The following is an 18,189-nucleotide window of genomic DNA, read 5'->3' on the forward strand; positions in this document are numbered from 1 at the left end:
ATCCAAGACCAAGATGCCAATGGTTGCATTGAAGGGCCGAAGTAATGCATTAAGATCACGCGTCATCATCACAACTCGTAGCGATTTGCACAGTAGCGCAATGATGCAGCAAGATGTCGTTGACGCCTCTGTCCCTTGGAATCAACAATGAAACAGATACATAACGCACAGATGGCAAACGGTATTGCAAGCCGAACGTTCCTTCAATTTAAGAATTCATCCGCTCTTACTCTATACCAGCATACTCACCCCACGCTCGGAAAGCTACTGAAACTCGCCATTATCCGTCGTAACCCATTACTTGGCAAGGCATCCTGCAGATGTAGGATGCAGTCCACTCGAGCAGCGATCTCCCGCCCAGATCTGGCGTCGGCCAGAGGATTGTGGCTGCAGTGGCCATGCTCAGTGCAGCACGTGCGGGCGGGCCACATGGAGCGAAGGAGTGCGGAAGGTGTTGGATATCTTCCTCGGAACGAATCAAACAGGCCCTTCCACACACAAGTTGCGCCTAACAGTTCGCAAGCTCCACTTTGTACGACGTATGAGGCGGTATGCTGCTTGAGACGACCATCTCTCTGCCGTTCCAATGCAAAATAGTTCAAAGCCAAGACCGGAGCTGGCAACGAAGGTCTCTTAGAGCATTGACTGTTGTGAGCTCTTGTCGATCGTTTTGCATGGCAGACGGGACGTTGGGAGCGAACTCAGGCGCAATTCAAATGCGCGACTACAGATGCCGAGACTCGGTTTGCTGTGCAAAACAGGTGAGTAGAACACGGCAATAGTAGGCGAAGGCCATTCGCACTTGGGCTTGAGGTCTGTTTCCTCTTCACACGCGGACCTCCCCGAGTGCATTCGCTTCTGCGCGCAACATAGAACTGTACAGCAGCTTTTTGAACAACTCGAAACTGGCGAGAACGAATTTCTAGAGATCGAAAGACACTGCATTAATTCCCAGAATACAATAATTTCGCACTTCTGATTGACTGGATTGCTGGTGGCGTATACCTCGGACAAGATCTGGAAGCAGGACTGAAATTTATTCAAGGAAGTAATGTCAGCTTTCTCCGCTACGATGGCGCCTCGACAACTACGACAAGCGTGCGACGAATGCACGAAGCAAAAAGTCCGATGCGAGAAAACTAGCCCCCTGGGGCGCTGCGAGCGGTGCATGGCCAGAGACATATTCTGCAACTATTCGTATAGTCAACGAGCGGGAAATAACAAAACCTCAAGTATGTTCGGCTCAATACCTAATCGTAAGTCATACACCGTATTGCTGACCCATCGCGGCAATGATGTGCGCTAACATCGATGAACAGAGACTGTGTTCCAAAGGATGCATTCACCAGCAACTAGCACTTCCGATTGCATGTCCATGTTGGAGAGCCATGATATGTGCAACAACCAAGAAACTTCCAGTTCATCTATCCCAGAAGCCTTAAGATCTCTAGGCTTTTCAAATCTCGATCAGATTTTCGACTCGTTTGGGACATCAGATACGACTCCCTCGGCATCCTTGACATGTACACCAGGCTCTCCGACATGGATGCCACAATACTCGTTGGCGACTCCTCCGTGCACTGATATCTTCTCCGCAGACTTCGCTGGCTCTGGCTCCGAAGAATCGCAAACAGAATCCATCCCGGCAGATAAATCAAACTCCAGACCACGAAACAATTCATGCTGTATGGCGTTACTTTGCGAGTGCCTCGAAACTCTGGACACTGCAGAGACTCGCTGTCTTTCCGTAACGCGGATTCTGGATGGCTCTCACAGTGCTTCTATAGAAGCTCTAGCTTCCGACGAAGTACTCGCAAGGAATAAATGCTACATCGATGTGGTCCTTCGTGTCCTGAAGTGTCCGTGCTCCGGAAGAGCGCTGTTGTTATGGATGTGCTATCACATAGCAGACCAAGTATTTGCATGGTACGCAGCAGCAAGCGGCTCGACTAGCGAGCATATTGCTCCAGCTCGCGTAACTGCTCGCCCCATATCAGCGGGAAATTACAGAGCCGAGGATGCGCAGCTCGAGCATTTGGCTCAGTTTGTTCGAATGGAAGTGCATCGTTTGCTATTACCTTTGCTGCGAAAACTGGTTGACAAAGTGCCTGAAGGAGGGCAAGGGAGGAGCATACTTCGAGATAGAATAGGTGAATTGACAGTCCGGGTGGAGAGGATGCTCTCTTGTCGATGAATGAAGTCTAGAAGACTCTTCGCGGGACGCTAGGTGAAGGACTGAATAATTAGCAGGCATGAGTCTACTGGCTCCTAAAACGATCATGCGGATATGTGCCTCCAATCACCTCTTTGGAGCGCAAGCCCTAGTATTTTCTATCCTTAGCTGGAGGAGCCAACTGTTGAGACTGCTGAGACAATGCTCTTTCTCAAAATCATGCACAATGATGTTTTGTCGTCGAACAAGCTTCTCCAAACCATTTTCGTTCGAATCTGTTCTTGTTTCAGCCGTGGGATAACAGGTCCTCACTTGAGGTTTGTTGGTCAACGATCATCAAATAATAACGAGGCCCTATCATTCAATAGCAGCAAGCATAAAAGTGAAGAACCTGCTGGAGGCCGAAGGATTCATGTCTTGGCACTCACTGCTGCCTGGCGTAGCCTGGCGCTAGCGCATTTTTGGAAGGGCATATATCAATTCGACATCGTGCATGGCCATTTTGAATGCAGCAGAGCCTGCAAGTTCTCACCATGGCTCGAACAATCGCCCGAAAACGCGAAACCCAAGCAGAGGCCACCATGGTTCGAATGCAAAACGTGCAGATCTCCACTCTGGTCTGGCTTCGTTGAGAAACGCAGAAGCACAGCTGAAGCTCACGATGAACTATCGATGTCGAAACGACAATCGGGATTCCAACATCTGAAACGCTGTCACTCGTCCACAAGACGGCCCGAGTGTCGAAATGACTCGGCGAGCAGACAATTGCCGAGCAAGGATTCCCTGTATACTGGCAAACTGCCAACAGCTCCGTACCTGCACAAATGAACCAGTGAAGTTCTCGACCGAAGTTTTATGCTTTGGGCGGCATCGCCTTGCCGCGTTGCGATAGGTGGTATATCCTTGATCGAGAGACACAGATGAAGCAAGTGGCGTCCTATTTGGTTGGCAGCTAAGTTTTTCCAAACAATCGGAGACGGGCTTGGGGCCTGATGTATTTCATCTTCCTCCCACGCTCTGCGATCATGGTGATGCGAGAGGACAATAGACCAGTCCGCGATTGCCACCGATGCCGTATGTATGAGCACCAGCGTCACGAGTGAAAGACACATGTGACAGCTTGAGGATAAATAGAACGGGATCTGAATGCCTAACTAGAACACGGACCGAAAATCTCACAGCACCTTGCACACCGCTGTCCTTGGAGCCGTTGGAGCGAATGGATGAGATGCTTTCGCAAGGAAGCCTTGACCCAGATACGTTCATCGCTCCAAGCGGTAGCCGCCACCCCCGTGGAAGCATCGTGAGCCCAATCAATTATGCGCAGCTGCAAGCCCACGTCATTAATGCCAACGCAGCAGAAGCAGGAAGCGTGGAAGAATAGTTGCCGGCAGCGAATGGAGCAAATTGAGATCGAGCCGCGACAAGAGCCAGACTTGTGCAAGTGAGGGAAGTGAATGATGAAGTGAGTGTAGTCGCAAACAATCAGTCAGCCACAAACTCTTCTTGCCCTCGTTTCTTTCTGTTTGAGAAATACAAAGTCAGATCCGGCCTTGCTCTCCCATCCGCTCCGCGCCGCCAACAGAGAGGAATTCAATTGCAAAAGACGAGCCGCCTTTTTCTTCCACAGCAAAGCCAGAACCAGGCGTGTTTCTTCGCTTCGAGCACCTGACGTCCGGATCCAGACACCTTCGCCTGTGCTAGAGGCGAGCGCGCACACCAACCTGAGTCGTTCGCTCGCGTGGAATCGCAAGCTCGAGGCAGGCAGCTTCACGCGTGCATGAATATCCGCTCACTCTGCACTTCGCGACATCAGCAGCAACACCACTCATTTCGACACTGCCAGCACCAGCATCCACAGTCACCGCACGCGAGAGGCACCGTCGACGCAAAAAGAGGTTGAGAATCTGCGCAAGTCCAGCATCCCCGGCTCGCAGAACTCCAAGTCGCCGCGCCCGGATCCGCGCCAGCCCCATCGCCCTCCTGCAGCGAGCCGCGCCTTTCTCTGTGTGGCCAATCCGACCAACAATCTGCTCATCACGTGGGGTGAAGAAGTTGGGCAATCCTGCGCCTTGCGTCGGGCGCAGCCAGATTTCCTCCTGCAAGACCCACGTCATTGTTGGGCTGCCCCGCCACCATCCGCCGCCAGCGTCGCTCGATAGTGGGCAGAAGGCCGCTGGGAGATGGAGGGCGTTGTAGAGGATGCAGGTGAGTTTGTGAGCTGGGCCGTCAACAACCACTTCGACTCTGGATGGGATCGTGCTCGCAAGTACATCAACGGCAAGAAAGTCGAAGACGTGTACCGGCCTGTACGACCGCCGCGTTCACTGCCACCGGACCATCATCAGCAGGTCATTACGGCCGCCCCGCCCCGGAGTAGTAAGCAGCAGCAGCAGCAGCGCCGCGCAGCGACTGCGGCGGCCTCTTCGTCGTCTTCGAGCAGCTCTGGTGGCGCGAACCGCACAGGGCTCCGGTCAGCATCGCAAGGCCGCAATTCACGCGTGAGGTCATCAGACTTTGAGCGCAATACTGCCTTTGCCTTAACTCGTTCAGCCCGTCCTCTCGACGCTGATCCATACACCACTCAACTCGTCCATCTTCCAGCGTCGCGACGCAAGCAAGCAAGTCTTCTAGAACCTGCTGCAAAGAGTCGTTTCGCCGACGATTCGGATACTTCAGCTCTCATCCGTACTCTGAACGAACGCAACGATCGTGTCTTGCAGGAGTACGAAGCAGAAACCGACGATCCTGCGCGCAACCCAGCCTCCGTCCTTCCCGAAAAGGATCTCTGGACTCTCGAAAAGCACGACAAGCCGAACAAGCAGCTCGTCGCAACGACCAACGCTGGTTCTCGCAGAGACAGCGGAATGGCATCGGGGTACAACGACGACTACCGGGGTAACACCCAATACCAGGGCGAGACGCGCTCACGGTCTGCCCAGCCTCCACCGCGCAGTCGCTACTATGATGACGACGACAGCGACTACGACGAGCGAAGTGGTCGCAGGTACGAAAGTGGTGGCCGAGGATATAGTGATCGCGACCGATACGACGATCGCGACTACGATCGCTATGTCGAGACGACAGAGAGATATCGGGGACCTGTAGGTGCAGGACCACTTGTTGTTCGTCACCGGCGTGGTGCAACGTATGAACTTCGACTGATCAGATCTTCAGCCCGCCGACCGCAGAGACAGCTACGCCCGTGATGCGCCGTACGGCGCTGCAGGCACCGTAGCGCGTCGCTCCGACCCTCATCTCGACCGTTCGCAAGTCAGTCGCCGCAGCGGAGTCTCACGCGGCCGCGAACGATCGTACTCTCGCTCACGCTCTCGAAGCCGGTCGCGCAGCAGATCCGGCGGAGGCAGCAACTTCCAAGACAAAATCGCGCAAACCTTTGACACTTCTAGTAGAGGTCTCGGAGTCGGTTTGGCCGGTGCTGTCGCTGGAGGTTTGGCAGGCAGACAATTCGGCAAGCAACATCGTCAACGTGATATTATCATCGGTGCTGTTGTGGGCGGATTGTTGGCCAATGCCGGAGAGAATAAGTGGAGTGAGTACCGGGAGGACAAGAAGAGAGAGGAGGAAGGGATGCGATATGAGGGGAGGAGCAGAAGCCAAGGGCGATAATGACCTTCCCTCTCTCCTTCCTTCGCTCCTGCCACGGAGGCGACCCGGTGCGATTTCCAAATGTTATGATGATGGATTGGACATGGACCGCATGGCATTATGAGATGGCATGGACTGGATACGGGCTTATGACTTTCCTATTTCTTCTTCTTCTTCTTCACTTCATCATGATACGACAGCGGGTACGAGTATTAGAGGCGGCACGGCTTTGCATAGCGTTTTGGCTGAGGCTGCGAGTTTCTGATCGAGGTAGACTTGAGTGTGACAGACATACATTGTGAACTTTTCAAAGTGAACTTCTTTTGATACTGCTGTTTCTGTTGTCATGGGTGGGATCTGCCCTCGTCGACGGACCCTGCCTCTCATCTGACCGAGCTCTGAACCTGCTGACATCGGCACCACACCTCACACGCTGTGATCCCAGTCACCAGACCTAACATCTCCTTTTCCCTTCTTCCCTTCTGTTTACATCTATAGGTATTTCGGAGGAGTGGCCGCCATAAACCTGAGAGAACCGCACTCAGTCATACAAAGGCACGCGTGCCTCAGCACGTCGTTGCGCGCCTAGGCCGGTACCTAACACCATAGCGGCAAGCACATCTTCAACCTCACACGACGCCATGACCGAACCCGTCATCCACCGACCGCCATCGACAAACTCCTCCGAACGCGGCATCGAAGAAGAAGATGCCCTCCTGACCGGCCAGCGAACCGGCAAAACCGACAGTCGAAGCACCACCAAACTCCTCGCACGCAACCGATGGCGGGAGATAGGACTCCTTATCTGGGCCATCATCGCAACCGCTGCAGTCGTAGTCTTAGCAGTAATCTGGCAACACACTACACAAACAGGCAATGATGGGCAACAGAATGGAGGCAGCGGAGGCAAAGATGGCGGCAAGGGGAAGAAGAACCTCATCTTCATGGTCTCTGACGGAATGGGACCGACGTCTCTCGCCCTGACGCGATCTTGGAGACAATATGTTGAAGACCTGCCTTGGGGCGAGACGCTGGGTATCGATCAACATCTCATCGGACAAAGTCGTACTCGCAGCTCAAGCTCGCTCGTCACGGATTCTGCTGCTGGAGCGACGGCTTTCTCTTGTGGTGCGAAGAGTTACAATGGAGCCATTTCTGTCTTGCCGGATTTTGAGCCTTGTGGTTCTGTTATGGAGGCTGCGAAGCGCATGGGATACACTACGGGTTTGGTCGTTACAACGCGCATCACGGATGCCACCCCCGCGGTTTTTGCAAGCCACGTGAGGAGAAGGGAAATGGAAGATGAGATTGCGCTGCAAATGCTGGGAGAAACGCATCCTCTAGGCAGAGTGGTGGATTTGATGATGGGAGGAGGGAGATGTCATTTCCTGCCCAACACCACCGAAGGAGGGTGTCGTGCCGACGACGTGGACGCCTTGAAGGTCGCGAAGGACAACGGCTGGAAGTATATTGGGGACAGAAAGGACTTCGACGCACTGGATAGTAACACTGCCGAACTTCCCCTATTAGCCCTCTTTGCTCCAACCGACATCCCATACGAAATTGATCGCAGGCAGGAAAACGACGTGTACCCGAGCTTGGAGGAAACAACTCGCAAAGCACTCGAACTTCTTTCTGCCGCCTCGAAGCATTCTGACAAGGGCTTCTTCGTCATGATCGAGGGCTCCAGGATCGATCACGCAGGCCACGGCAACGATCCCGCTGCGCAGGTACACGAGGTTCTGGCATACGACCACGCCATGAAGGCCGTGTTGGAGTTCATTGACAAGTCGGATACTCCCACGCTGATGGTCTCCACTTCGGATCACGAGACGGGAGGTCTGGCTGCGGCCAGGCAATTGCACGAAACGTATCCGGATTATCTTTGGTACCCTGGTGTCCTAGCCAATGCTTCACACTCTGCCAGTCACACTGCGAAGAACTGGTATGAGTTCTTACATCGTGGAACAACCAAACTCCACAAGAAAGAACTGCAAGAGAATGATTCTCACGATGAAGACGAGCGTGAATTCCTAGACTCCCTCTTCAAGAAGAATCTCGGGATCCACGACGCCTCCTCCGCCGAGATAGAATCTCTCCTAACGGCTTCCGCTCCGGCATCTTACATTTTCGCCGACATGATCTCTCGTCGCGCACAAACTGGCTGGTCGACACACGGCCATTCTGGCGCGGATGTAAATATTTACTCTTCGGACCCTGTTGCCGCGCGGGCCTTGGTTGGAAACCACGAGAATACGGACGTGGGCAACTTCTTGAAGAGCTACTTGGGTGCCGGAGAGGAGGTGGAGAGGGTCACCAAAATCTTGAAGAAGTTTGCTCATGAAAGGCAGGGAAAACACGTCGAATTTCTGGGCACTGTGCCGGAGGACGGCGAGAGGCTGGATGGGCAGACGCATCTAGAGGGCTACCATGGAGATCATCGGACTAGAGCCGTGCGGAGGAGCTCCGATGATCGTGCAGCTGTTGGGAAAGACTGTGGCTGTGGTGGCGTTCATGAGGGAATTTAGAAAAAGATGAAGCACACTATCGGTGTTTTAGGTCATGCACTTTGGGATCTGCTTGGAGAGTCCGGGAGTCTTGGTGATGCTTGAACACTACATTTTTCTTGGATTGGGACCTAGGAGCATTTGAAGCATCAATTCCGGTGGGAAGTTCTGTCGACAGAATGCATATCATCGACATACATGTGAGTATTAGCGCTGGCGTTTCGGATTGGCACTAAGATTGGAACATAATCAATGTACACATGCGACATCGCATCATTATGCCGCGTCCTAACAATTTCATATCCTCGCTTTGAGATCCTATTCTATGCAAACTTCTGCGCAAACCTCCCAGCCAAATACCCCTTTGCAGCCTTCGTCGCCATATCCCTCTTACTATGCTTTTTCTTCTTCTTCCCATGTCCCTCATCATCACTACTATCACTACTACTACTACTGCTACCATCATCCTGCTGATGCTGCTGACTCCCATGCGCATACCCCGCCGCAGCACCCACAGCCGCATAATTCTGCTGCTGCTGCTGCTGCTGCTGCACCGGAGCACTATAATACTGCTGTTGTTGCGGTTGCTGAGGCGGCAAACCACTCAACATCCAATACTGCCCACTCGTATCCCCCGCCCGATCCGACATATGCGCCCCATATGACCCATTCGCATACGTATTCAAACACATCCCGGGCCCCGTCCAATCGTTCCATAATTTATAATACCTCGCCCCTGGCGCACCCTCAGGGATCCGGGCTTGTTCCTCCAAATGCCAAATCTGACTTGTTGTTCCATCGGGTTCGGAAAGACAGACTTGGTCTCGAGAAGGGGTGTCCCACATGTCGAGGAGCCAAGTTGTGTATTCTATGCCGGGTTTGCTGATATGGAAGCGAGAGTGGTGTTCTTCGAAGACGATTTGGAGGGTGTAAGTCGGGTTTGTGGGAGTGCTGTTTGAGGCAGGGAGAAAGGTGAAATTGAGGCCGCCGTTGATGTAGGATTCGGCGGGGGCGAGGATGAGGCCGTTGGTGGAGGAGGTTTCATCGGGTTGGAGGGTGTAGTGGGGGCCTTTGTAGGAGTTTGTGAGGAGTTGGCGGGGAATTGGGACGGCCATTTTGTTGTGGGTGTTCTTGTTGGGATATATTGAGTTGAATGGTCTTGTGTGGTTGGATATGTTGTGACCAAGGCAAGGTTTCGTTTCGTGCGAATACAGCTGATCTCCTTGCAATGCGCTGCTCGTTGCTTCTACGACTTTAGGAAGGATGCTTCTCGCGATAGCTGATGCATGCAACGCTTCTTATACACTAGCAGCACGATAGCTCGTTCACATGTTGGTATTCTGGTATTACCGTAGATGATCGACACTCTGAAGGATTAGCGATGATCTCAATGGCAGTGCTGCTTTGCAGTGGCTCGGTTGGAATCCTACTTCTTGCCCAATGCGGTAATAGACCAACAGGTAGATCGAGTCTTCCACGTGAATCTGCTGCTCAAGACTCAAAGGGTTCAACACAGCCGATCACGCATGCAACCAAAAATTGCATGCACTTAGGGCAATATTCGTGGCTCTCTTCCAGCATGTTGGTTCCGCGTTCTAGATGCTTAGGCACGCCACCAACTTCTTTGCTAACGACATGCCACTCAAAATGTTGGTGGGTGCATGATTCGGCCTTTCTGCTTGTGTCCAAACGCCGTTATTCGAGGCCGAGATGGTACTCTGCTACATGTCAGTAAGCTTAATTTCTTGCCCAATATTGGCGGTCGTTTGTGTAGCTCAGATGCTCAATGGGATTACGTTTGATACGACAACATCTAGAAGTATGATCAGTGCACTAGAATCTCGTTCCACGTGCTCGGAAGGCGTCGTCACACAGGCCAGCCTGTAGTGGTATGAGTGGATGTCCTCATATGTTGTTGGCGTTTGAAAAAGGCTCCAAATTGGTGATGCTCGCTTGTACGCTCTAAGCTAACGTATACGTAAGCCAATTGATGCCGAGGACTCGCTGCTAGTCAGACGGCGGTCTTGCTACACTGCCATTACCTGCCTCGTGCTCTCCATTCGTTTCCGCAGGAGCACTGACTTCGTGGTCGAATGGCTTACGAGCATATACCAATCGTCTGAAAGCCAGTGTAAGCGAGTCAACAAGCGATATCAAAGTCGAAAAACTTACACCTCGTGGTAAACATGCTTCTTGCGATCTCGCAAAGCTTTTCGGATCTCCTGCAGCCAGGCCTGCACTTCGTCGACGGACCACTGTGGCAAAATCAGCTCCTGCATTGGAAGCCGGTAGCGAGAGGAAGCTTACCCCTAATACTCTTGTGTAAGGCGCAATCACCCAACCTTCCATCCCCTCTTCCCAGTTTAGCAAGTTCCATCTCCCAATCTCTTTCAGTCTTGGATCTGAACTCCAAGGTCCAATAGGCCATTTAAAACGCTTCTCTACCACGTCGACGAAGCCAGCTTCCTTAATAAGCCCAGCCATGTTTTCTGCAATCTCGAAAGTTTTGTTTATCCGTCTTCCGCACTCGATGCCGTATCGAGACCTGTGAGCAATGATCGTCAGCAACGTGCTGTTGGGTGTGCATTGTCAGAAAAGCGTTTATCTGTATCAGCGTACCATCTCGCCAATGTTGAATCAGGGCTGAGTGAGCCATCTGCACTTCGGTTCTGTATGCTCCATTCAACTTGTTCAAGCCATCCACCAGGTTCCATATGCTCATAACATCGTTGATACAGCTGCGGCCAATCACCGATGCTGCCGAAAAGCCCGCGAATGTGGATGAAGTCAAAGTGATTCTCGGGATACACCCACTCTGACATGCAATCGTCGATCTCGAATCGGCAATTATCGGGCTGCATGCCAGGTTGAACAGGCGAGAGATCAGTGCCGATCACCTCAGCGTTGAAGAATTTGTCTGCAATGTCGGTGGCCCAGATGCCGGTCCCGGTACCAATGTCGAGGATACGTTTGGGATCGGTGACGGGTGCGAGAAAGAGCTTGTCTCGTAGGGTCATGATGCAAAGGTGGTGCCTGAGATATGTCAGATTTCGATCGTTATATCAGGACATACAGTCGTGGATCCTCATACACTATTGCCTCGTGGTTGTTTTGTTTCTCGTCGTTCCTGGGGCGATTTAGTTCACCTGCATCGGTCTAGTATTGGATATAGCTTACGGTTGCCAATACTCGCCGTCTCCTATTCACGATTAGCACACTTCACGTTGAATCAAAGGCACATACTTACGATATGCGTGATAGGTCCTCCCATTTTCATGTCGATACATGGTCGTCGTTGTCGCCAACGTCCTCGCACTAAATCGATTCTCAGCATTTCGACTCATGTTACTTGAACTTTCAGATCGAGACCACGAACGAGGTGTAGCTATCATTCTCGTCTCCATATTGGTCACTAGAATAAGTAGAATAATGGTCATCCTTTGTTGTGTCTCAGCGCTGAATATTCTTCAAACATGGCTGAGAATGGCCTCACTATAGGGATCTGGTCTGAGAGTGCCATTTGCACAGAGCAAAGTTGTGGTGGTGGCAGAAGTCGCAACAACCGCCACCACAGCACTCTATCTTGCTTCGTATCTCGAAGCTGTTTCCGGAGTCTCCGTGTACGACCAATGGCTTCCCTTCAGAGTGTTGATTCAGATGTGCCAGATCGGCGAGACCAGATCGTCGGGTCAGCGTCGACAGATGTGTTTCGGAGTGTCGTCGTGAAGATTTTGATGATGGCAGATGCTGGACCCGAGGGAACGGTACGCTCGAGTATGTTGTGCAGTAGTGAAGAGGGCATCGAACATTGAGTGAACCAGAAAGGCGGGAGGCTGGGCCGGCAGCTGTATCCTGGTACGAGGGAGAAGGGAGATGCAGCGAATCACAGCCCTTGTCAAGTATCGTTTGGCGTGTGTGTGCGTTGGCCGGTCTAGCAAGGATGAAGATGTCGACTGCCCGCAGTTGTCGGAAGCGCGGCGTGCTTCGTTCTCGGACCTGCAGCAGTGCTGAGTCACATTGTCGGTGGTAGCGCAGCTGGTCTCACAGCTTCCGTTTGCCTGGCGTCACGCCAGGCATTGGCGATCAGCAAACCCATCGGACCATTGTCCGACAGGCCTGCGCTATTTCTCAATCGGGCTCCCGGCTGGGCATTTGAACACGGCACAGGAGGGCGCGGGACCGGCTCATCTTGTGGCAGCAAGCCAGCTTCTGGAACTCAGAGCACGCCGACGTCGATGGATCGCAGAAGAGAAGGTTGTTGATCCTGGGCTGGGCGAGGAAGAGCAATATTCTATGCAGCTAGAAGCGCATTCGGGTCAGGTGTGCGATGCATCGTGGAGAAGGTGCCCGTAGCTCCGTCCGATTGATTGGGTCGACACCGCGGGCACAATCATCACCGCGCTGTGCTGCACAACGGCTGCAGTGAGACATTGGCTGGCCAGCTCGTGTTGTTTCGACAGAGACGCGGCTGTGACGGGCGCGCCGAGGCCATGTGAGGACAACAGTGATGATGTCGAGGGTCTTTGAAGGACTGGAAGCTCGAATACGAAGTGCTGTCCGATCTGGAAAAGCCGAAGGAAAAAGTGTCAAGTGAGTGGTCAACATTTTTGAGACACCATATTCACTCATCGCTGTACACTGTCAACGACTTCATGTTGGGAGCAGAAAGTGCTGAAGTGAAGTGACATCAGCTGCCATCTTCAGCACTGAAAACGGTGCTCGCAACTTCCACGTTGTGTCAGCACTGCACAACCTTCCACGGATTCCCGACACCACCACATGCCACGCAAACAGAACCATTAAAACCCCCAGCTACAGTATGCCATCCACGGAATTTCCACCACTTATAGGATCCGCAACCCGGAAAGCCCGTGAGGAGGACCAAAGTCCTTGCACGGCATTACCGAAGAACAACGTGCACTCACTCCGCCATGCGTCGTAGAAACTGTACAGGTCGAACCAAACAATCCACCTTCGTGAACCATGGACCGTTTCCTTCCATCAACCAAACGCCGCCCACACGGCCAAGAAAAAAGCTATGCAGTATGTCAGAAAGCACCAAGCCCTCAAATATGCACGACAAAGGACGCAACGCAATGCACTGCACTGTACTGCAATGTACTGCAATGCAATGCACCCATTTCCCGATCCCCAGACGATTCCACCATTCGTTGTTCAGTAGACGACATCCATTCTTCCCTTATCAGCTACCATGTCTATCTCACCTCGCTTGCACGCGCGATTCCGATCTGTTTTTGTTTCTCGAACTCTTCTCCTTCACCGCTCTTCTCTTTCACATGCAGTGGCATTGTAAGACGCTGAGGCGAGGAGATACGTACCCGTGTTGCGCTGTATACGTGACACCGACATTCTGGGTAAGCACGTAGCCGAGCGGAATTCTTGGCTGTGTAAAATTGACAGGTCTGGAGTCACTGGATTCAGTAGGTTGATAGTTGATAGGTGTTTCAACAATACGATTAAAAAGTAATCATAATACTTTTCGTCCATCGTCGCCCTTCTTCTTCGCCTCTCCACCATGTAGTGAACACCAAGGCTGGAACGTTGGCGCACTACGTCGATTCCCATCCATCTATAATGCTTGCGCCGCTGAGTGTATGCAAGCAGCAGCAATTTCTTGCTCCGAGCAGGGTGTAATTTCCTTCATTACTTTCCAACACTCTGCCGGCGAACTAATCGCCTGACATTCGCCACCTGCTCCATATCGATCACTCATCGTCAAGCACCTTGCCGCTCGTACTCATCTTCCTCCTCTAAGGGTGTCCTGCAGGTTTCCCGGGATGGTGTTGGTGATGGTGATGTTCCTCTTCTACCACAGGCGATGGTGATCGCACTGTACCACTTCGCAACGCTTCCAGCTGTGGCTTGACATCGGTACCAGGATCTTTCCCTCCACCCAACACTGTAGATATTTGCGCGTGGGGGACCGCAGCCCTCGGCGATAACGAAAGCGCACTCTGGAAGTCGCTTTCAGGTGCCGCCTGCTTGTTGCGTGCGTGTTCCTCCTCGTCGCTGCTGGGCGGTGTGTCCTCATCCTGGCCAATCCGGAGACGGGCCGCGCTACTGTCCATGCTCTCTCGTCGAAGCCTGTCAGCTTTCTCCTTGAGAACCTTGGCCTCCTCTGCGGCGCGTTGCGCTCGGACTTGTTTCCTCCACATGCTCGCATAACGACCTCGCTGTGCGAGCAGTTCGTGATGGGTCCCTCGCTCTGCAACCTTGCCTTGATGCAGAACCAGAATTTGGTCACACATGGTGATTGTGCTTAGCCGGTGAGCAATGACCAGCATGGTTCGGCCTTGCGCCAAGGTGTTGAGAGCTTCTTGGATATGCTCCTCCGTCTCGGTATCCAGCGCTGCAGTGGCTTCATCCAGCAGGATAATGCGGGGGTTCTTGATGATAGTGCGAGCAATCGCAACTCGCTGTTTCTCGCCACCAGAAAGTCGTAACCCGCGCTCACCCACTTTCGTGTCGTATTGATCCGGGAATCCCATGATCTTGTCGTGTATACTCGCTGCTCGGCACGCTTCGTAGACTTCTTCGTCTGTGGCATCCTGCCTGGCATACTTGAGGTTGTACATGAGCGTCTCGTTGAAGAGGACCGTGTCCTGCGGTACTACACCAATGTGTTTCCTCAAGCTGTCAATAGTAATACCCTGCACATCCCTGCCATCCACCTGAATCGTTCCTTGTTGCGTGTTGTAGAAACGGAACAGAAGGCGGAAAACTGTGGACTTGCCACCTCCAGATTCGCCGACCAATGCGGTTGTGGTGCCTGGCTTGCAGGTAAAGCTAAGTCCTTGCAACGCAGGTTTTCGCTGATCGTAGGTAAAGTGTACATCGTCGTATCGAATCTCACCTTCGCAAGAAGGCATCGTCTCGGCTTCCGGGCTGTCCACTACGGTCGGCTGCTCCTTGAAGAGCTCCAACATGCGCTCCGAGTTGATCATGTTGTTCTGAATCATCCGGTAAAATGTGCCAAAGAAGTTCAAAGGCCCTTGCAGCTGTGTCATGTACGTTACCAGCAGGACAAATTTGCCCACTTTGAGTATTCCCGAGGTGACTTGGTATGCTGCTATGAAGCTGGCCACAATCAGTCCAAACATGAAAACCAAGTTTTGGATCGTGTTCATGAGCGCGAGCGAGAAAGTGACCTGGTACTCAGCCTTTTGATACTTCTTCACGGCATCGCGATAGCGGTTGAACTCATACGCTTCCGCGTTGAAGTACTTGACCGTCTCGTACGACATCATGGAGTCGTTCTTGACAGCGTCCTCTTCCCGACTTGCATTCGTGGCTTGTCGGCGGATTTCTGCTCGCCACGCTGCCATGCGGATGGTGATGTAGATGTACCAGAAAGTAACCACGACAATCACCAATGCATAATAGGCATCGAACTTGACGAGGAATACCACAAAAGCAGCGCCCAGATCGATGAGCATGGGAAGCACGTTGAATGTCACGGACTCAAGGAACGTGTTCAGCGACGCGCCCTTGCCCAATGCAGAGAGCACTTCGCCGGTTTTCTTGCCCAGGTGGAAGTCCAGGCTGAGGTGGTGGACATGCTCGAACGCTGCCACCGAGAGCTCACGGTACGAGTACTGCTCGATGGGGATCCACAAGACTTGTCTCGCAGCTCCCAGCAGTCCGTTGGAGCCTTGGAACAGGCGGTAAATGATGTACAGACCAATTGCAAGCCATGGCATGTAGATGTTGTCTCCGGCCAGGATATCAGTGATGTTACCCAGCTGGATGGGAACCAGAATCTGGATACCACGCTGGAGGAACACAATCACGAAGCAGATGACAAAGTTGAGCTGCAGTGCCCGATCCTTGGCTGGCCAGATGTATGGCAAGAACACTGCATATGCTCGAAGGTACTCCCACCAGCTACGTGTCGGCGTCTGCTTTGGCTTCTCCCAGCCCGCCGGTGCTTCCTCGTGGTGACCACTGCGTCCATGTCCATAGCCGGCAGGCCCGTGCGCTTTGCCATTTGTGGAACCGTACGCGTGTGCAGTACCATTGGCTGCGCCGTTCTCCGCATGACCATTGGACAGGAGGGCAGTGGTCTCCTCGGTATTGAGCACGTGCTCTGACTGGGGCTTTCGCTTCCACACATCATGTAAGAAGACGAAGAGAGTGTAGAATGCCAAGAGGGCCAGAAGGATGAAGACGCGGACGATGTCGATGGTCACTTCGGTGACTTCCCATTCCGACATGCCTCTCCGGAATTCGCCACCGTGGCGATGACCGGGCTTCGGTTCGCGGTGCTCGGAAGTGTATGCGGCGAAGGAGGCTCCCAGTAAGACGAGCTCCATCAGCAACGCGGCGGCCCATGTTAGGAAATGGGCAATGGTGGGCGATGGCTTGGAGTCGATCATGTGAATGACGAGTAGGATGTAGACCATGAAAGACCCCACCAGATAGATCTGTCCTGTCAGTATGTGCTGGCACGCATGTGTATCGCTCTTTCCCGCAACATACCGTGGGTGCCTGACCGCACCACCAGCCCTCATCTCTTGCGGATATGGCGTGGACGATGACCACGAGGATGTTGGCGCTCAGCGAGAAGATGACGCCCACCGACAGCCATTCGAACAGTAGTTTGCGTGGCCGCGCAAAGTCGAGGTCCGGTGAAATGTCCGACTCTTTCTTGACAGCGTTGTTCTTCTTCCTGGGCAGCGGCTTGCCACCAGGCCCCAGCTGCTCCGGGCGTTGCGAGGGGAGGGTGTCGCTGTCGCTGCGGGCAGTGACGATGCTGCGGACGGTGAAGGTGGTCAGATAGAGCACCAGCAAGGTGATGGGATATGCGATCTGCAGGTAGTCCAAGATGGCCTGGGCCGTAGGATTCGACACCCAGGGCCGCGAAGGGTCAGCCATGCTGGGTGGTTGGAGGAGGAGGCTCAAAGGGCGCTGGTGGGCGATGTCGTCGGCGGAGGGGCAATGAATGAAAGAGCACAATCCAGCAGCCGGTTCCGCCCCGCGCCACGGCCGTAATGCTGCTCCACCGTCGAGGTATGGAGGAGAGATGCGGAGGGGTATGTAGCGACTGTGGTGAGGGCACGGGCTGTGACAGCACGGCTAGGAAACGGGCGAGAGAGTTCAATCGGGAGGTCGAAGGGTGAGAGCGGTGGTGGCACGCGCCGGCATGGTCGATGGCGGCGGTCAGTGAGCGAGCAATGGGTGTAGGCAAGCAGCAGACGAACAAGACGCATGCACAGCACTTAACTAGCGTGCGCAACGCAGAATAAGCCCGTAGCACAGCTCGATGGCTAGAAGCTATCCGGAGCACGGTGGGAGGATGGCATGTTTCCCATTCGCTGCCGCGGCTGCGCGCATCGGACAAGCTGTTCCTGTCGCACCCTCCATCCACGCTTTTGTCCATCACGAGGCCGTGTGCATGTGGGCATTGGCGGCGCACTGCTGCTCGCATGACAGGCTGATCTGGGTGATCGCGAGATTCCCGTCGGCACTGCTGCAGCTGTGCCACCGTGACACCTGCTGGTGTGCGACACTTCCTCCACCGTCCCCCCGGCCAGTCCGCAGAGACGAGATCCGGCTCGTCGATGTGCTCGATCGACGCTGCATACGCATGACGAGACCGAATTGTGCCAACTGGACGACCATGACCACCTCGGCCGTGTTGCTCTTGCTGCTTCGGGCAATTCCAGCTTCATCACTGTTCTCTCCAACACCAGCGGCAGCAACACCAACAAACAACACAGCAACATGTGCAACATGTGCAACACATGCACCCTGCACGCCCGCCGCATGGCAGACACGCCTTCCACCCCTGCGACATGGCCTCGATCTGCACGTCGATCCACTGCAGGACCTGCGCAAAGCAATCCGGGTGATGCAGTCGTCGTATTTCGAGCTGTGGTT

The 18,189-nt window shown here is 53.5% G+C and overlaps 5 protein-coding genes across 5 annotated transcripts; 2 read left to right on the forward strand and 3 right to left on the reverse strand.

Annotated features, from left to right (window-relative positions):
- Positions 1-4,356: 4,356 nt before the first annotated feature.
- Positions 4,357-5,803, forward strand: RHO25_006282 (uncharacterized protein; the record flags this gene model as incomplete). Its single annotated transcript, XM_023597120.2, has 2 exons — positions 4,357-5,277; positions 5,351-5,803. The coding sequence occupies 2 exons, from the start codon at positions 4,357-4,359 to the stop codon at positions 5,801-5,803; spliced, it is 1,374 nt and encodes a 457-aa protein (XP_023453043.1).
- A 620-nt stretch (positions 5,804-6,423) lies between these two features.
- On the forward strand, positions 6,424-8,310 carry RHO25_006283 (uncharacterized protein; the record flags this gene model as incomplete). Its single annotated transcript, XM_023597121.2, has 1 exon — positions 6,424-8,310. One exon carries the CDS (start codon positions 6,424-6,426, stop codon positions 8,308-8,310), a length of 1,887 nt encoding a protein of 628 aa, XP_023453042.1.
- A 302-nt stretch (positions 8,311-8,612) lies between these two features.
- RHO25_006284 (uncharacterized protein) lies at positions 8,613-9,404 on the reverse strand (the record flags this gene model as incomplete). Its single annotated transcript, XM_065602766.1, has 1 exon — positions 8,613-9,404. One exon carries the CDS (start codon positions 9,402-9,404, stop codon positions 8,613-8,615), a length of 792 nt encoding a protein of 263 aa, XP_065458838.1.
- An 892-nt stretch (positions 9,405-10,296) lies between these two features.
- Positions 10,297-11,809, reverse strand: RHO25_006285 (uncharacterized protein; the record flags this gene model as incomplete). The annotated part of the gene is made up of 9 exons (XM_023597122.2): positions 10,297-10,408; positions 10,462-10,544; positions 10,597-10,834; positions 10,909-11,322; positions 11,381-11,416; positions 11,467-11,488; positions 11,537-11,604; positions 11,666-11,727; positions 11,783-11,809. The coding sequence occupies 9 exons, from the start codon at positions 11,807-11,809 to the stop codon at positions 10,297-10,299; spliced, it is 1,062 nt and encodes a 353-aa protein (XP_023452776.1).
- Positions 11,810-14,060: 2,251 nt separating this feature from the next.
- On the reverse strand, positions 14,061-17,184 carry RHO25_006286 (uncharacterized protein; the record flags this gene model as incomplete). Its single annotated transcript, XM_023597123.2, has 2 exons — positions 14,061-16,733; positions 16,789-17,184. 2 exons carry the CDS (start codon positions 17,182-17,184, stop codon positions 14,061-14,063), a joined length of 3,069 nt encoding a protein of 1,022 aa, XP_023453038.1.
- Between the last annotated feature and the right edge of the window lie 1,005 nt (positions 17,185-18,189).

This window comes from Cercospora beticola, chromosome 4, assembly GCF_033473495.1.
Source record: "Cercospora beticola chromosome 4, complete sequence".
Taxonomy (NCBI): Eukaryota; Fungi; Ascomycota; class Dothideomycetes; order Mycosphaerellales; family Mycosphaerellaceae; genus Cercospora; species Cercospora beticola.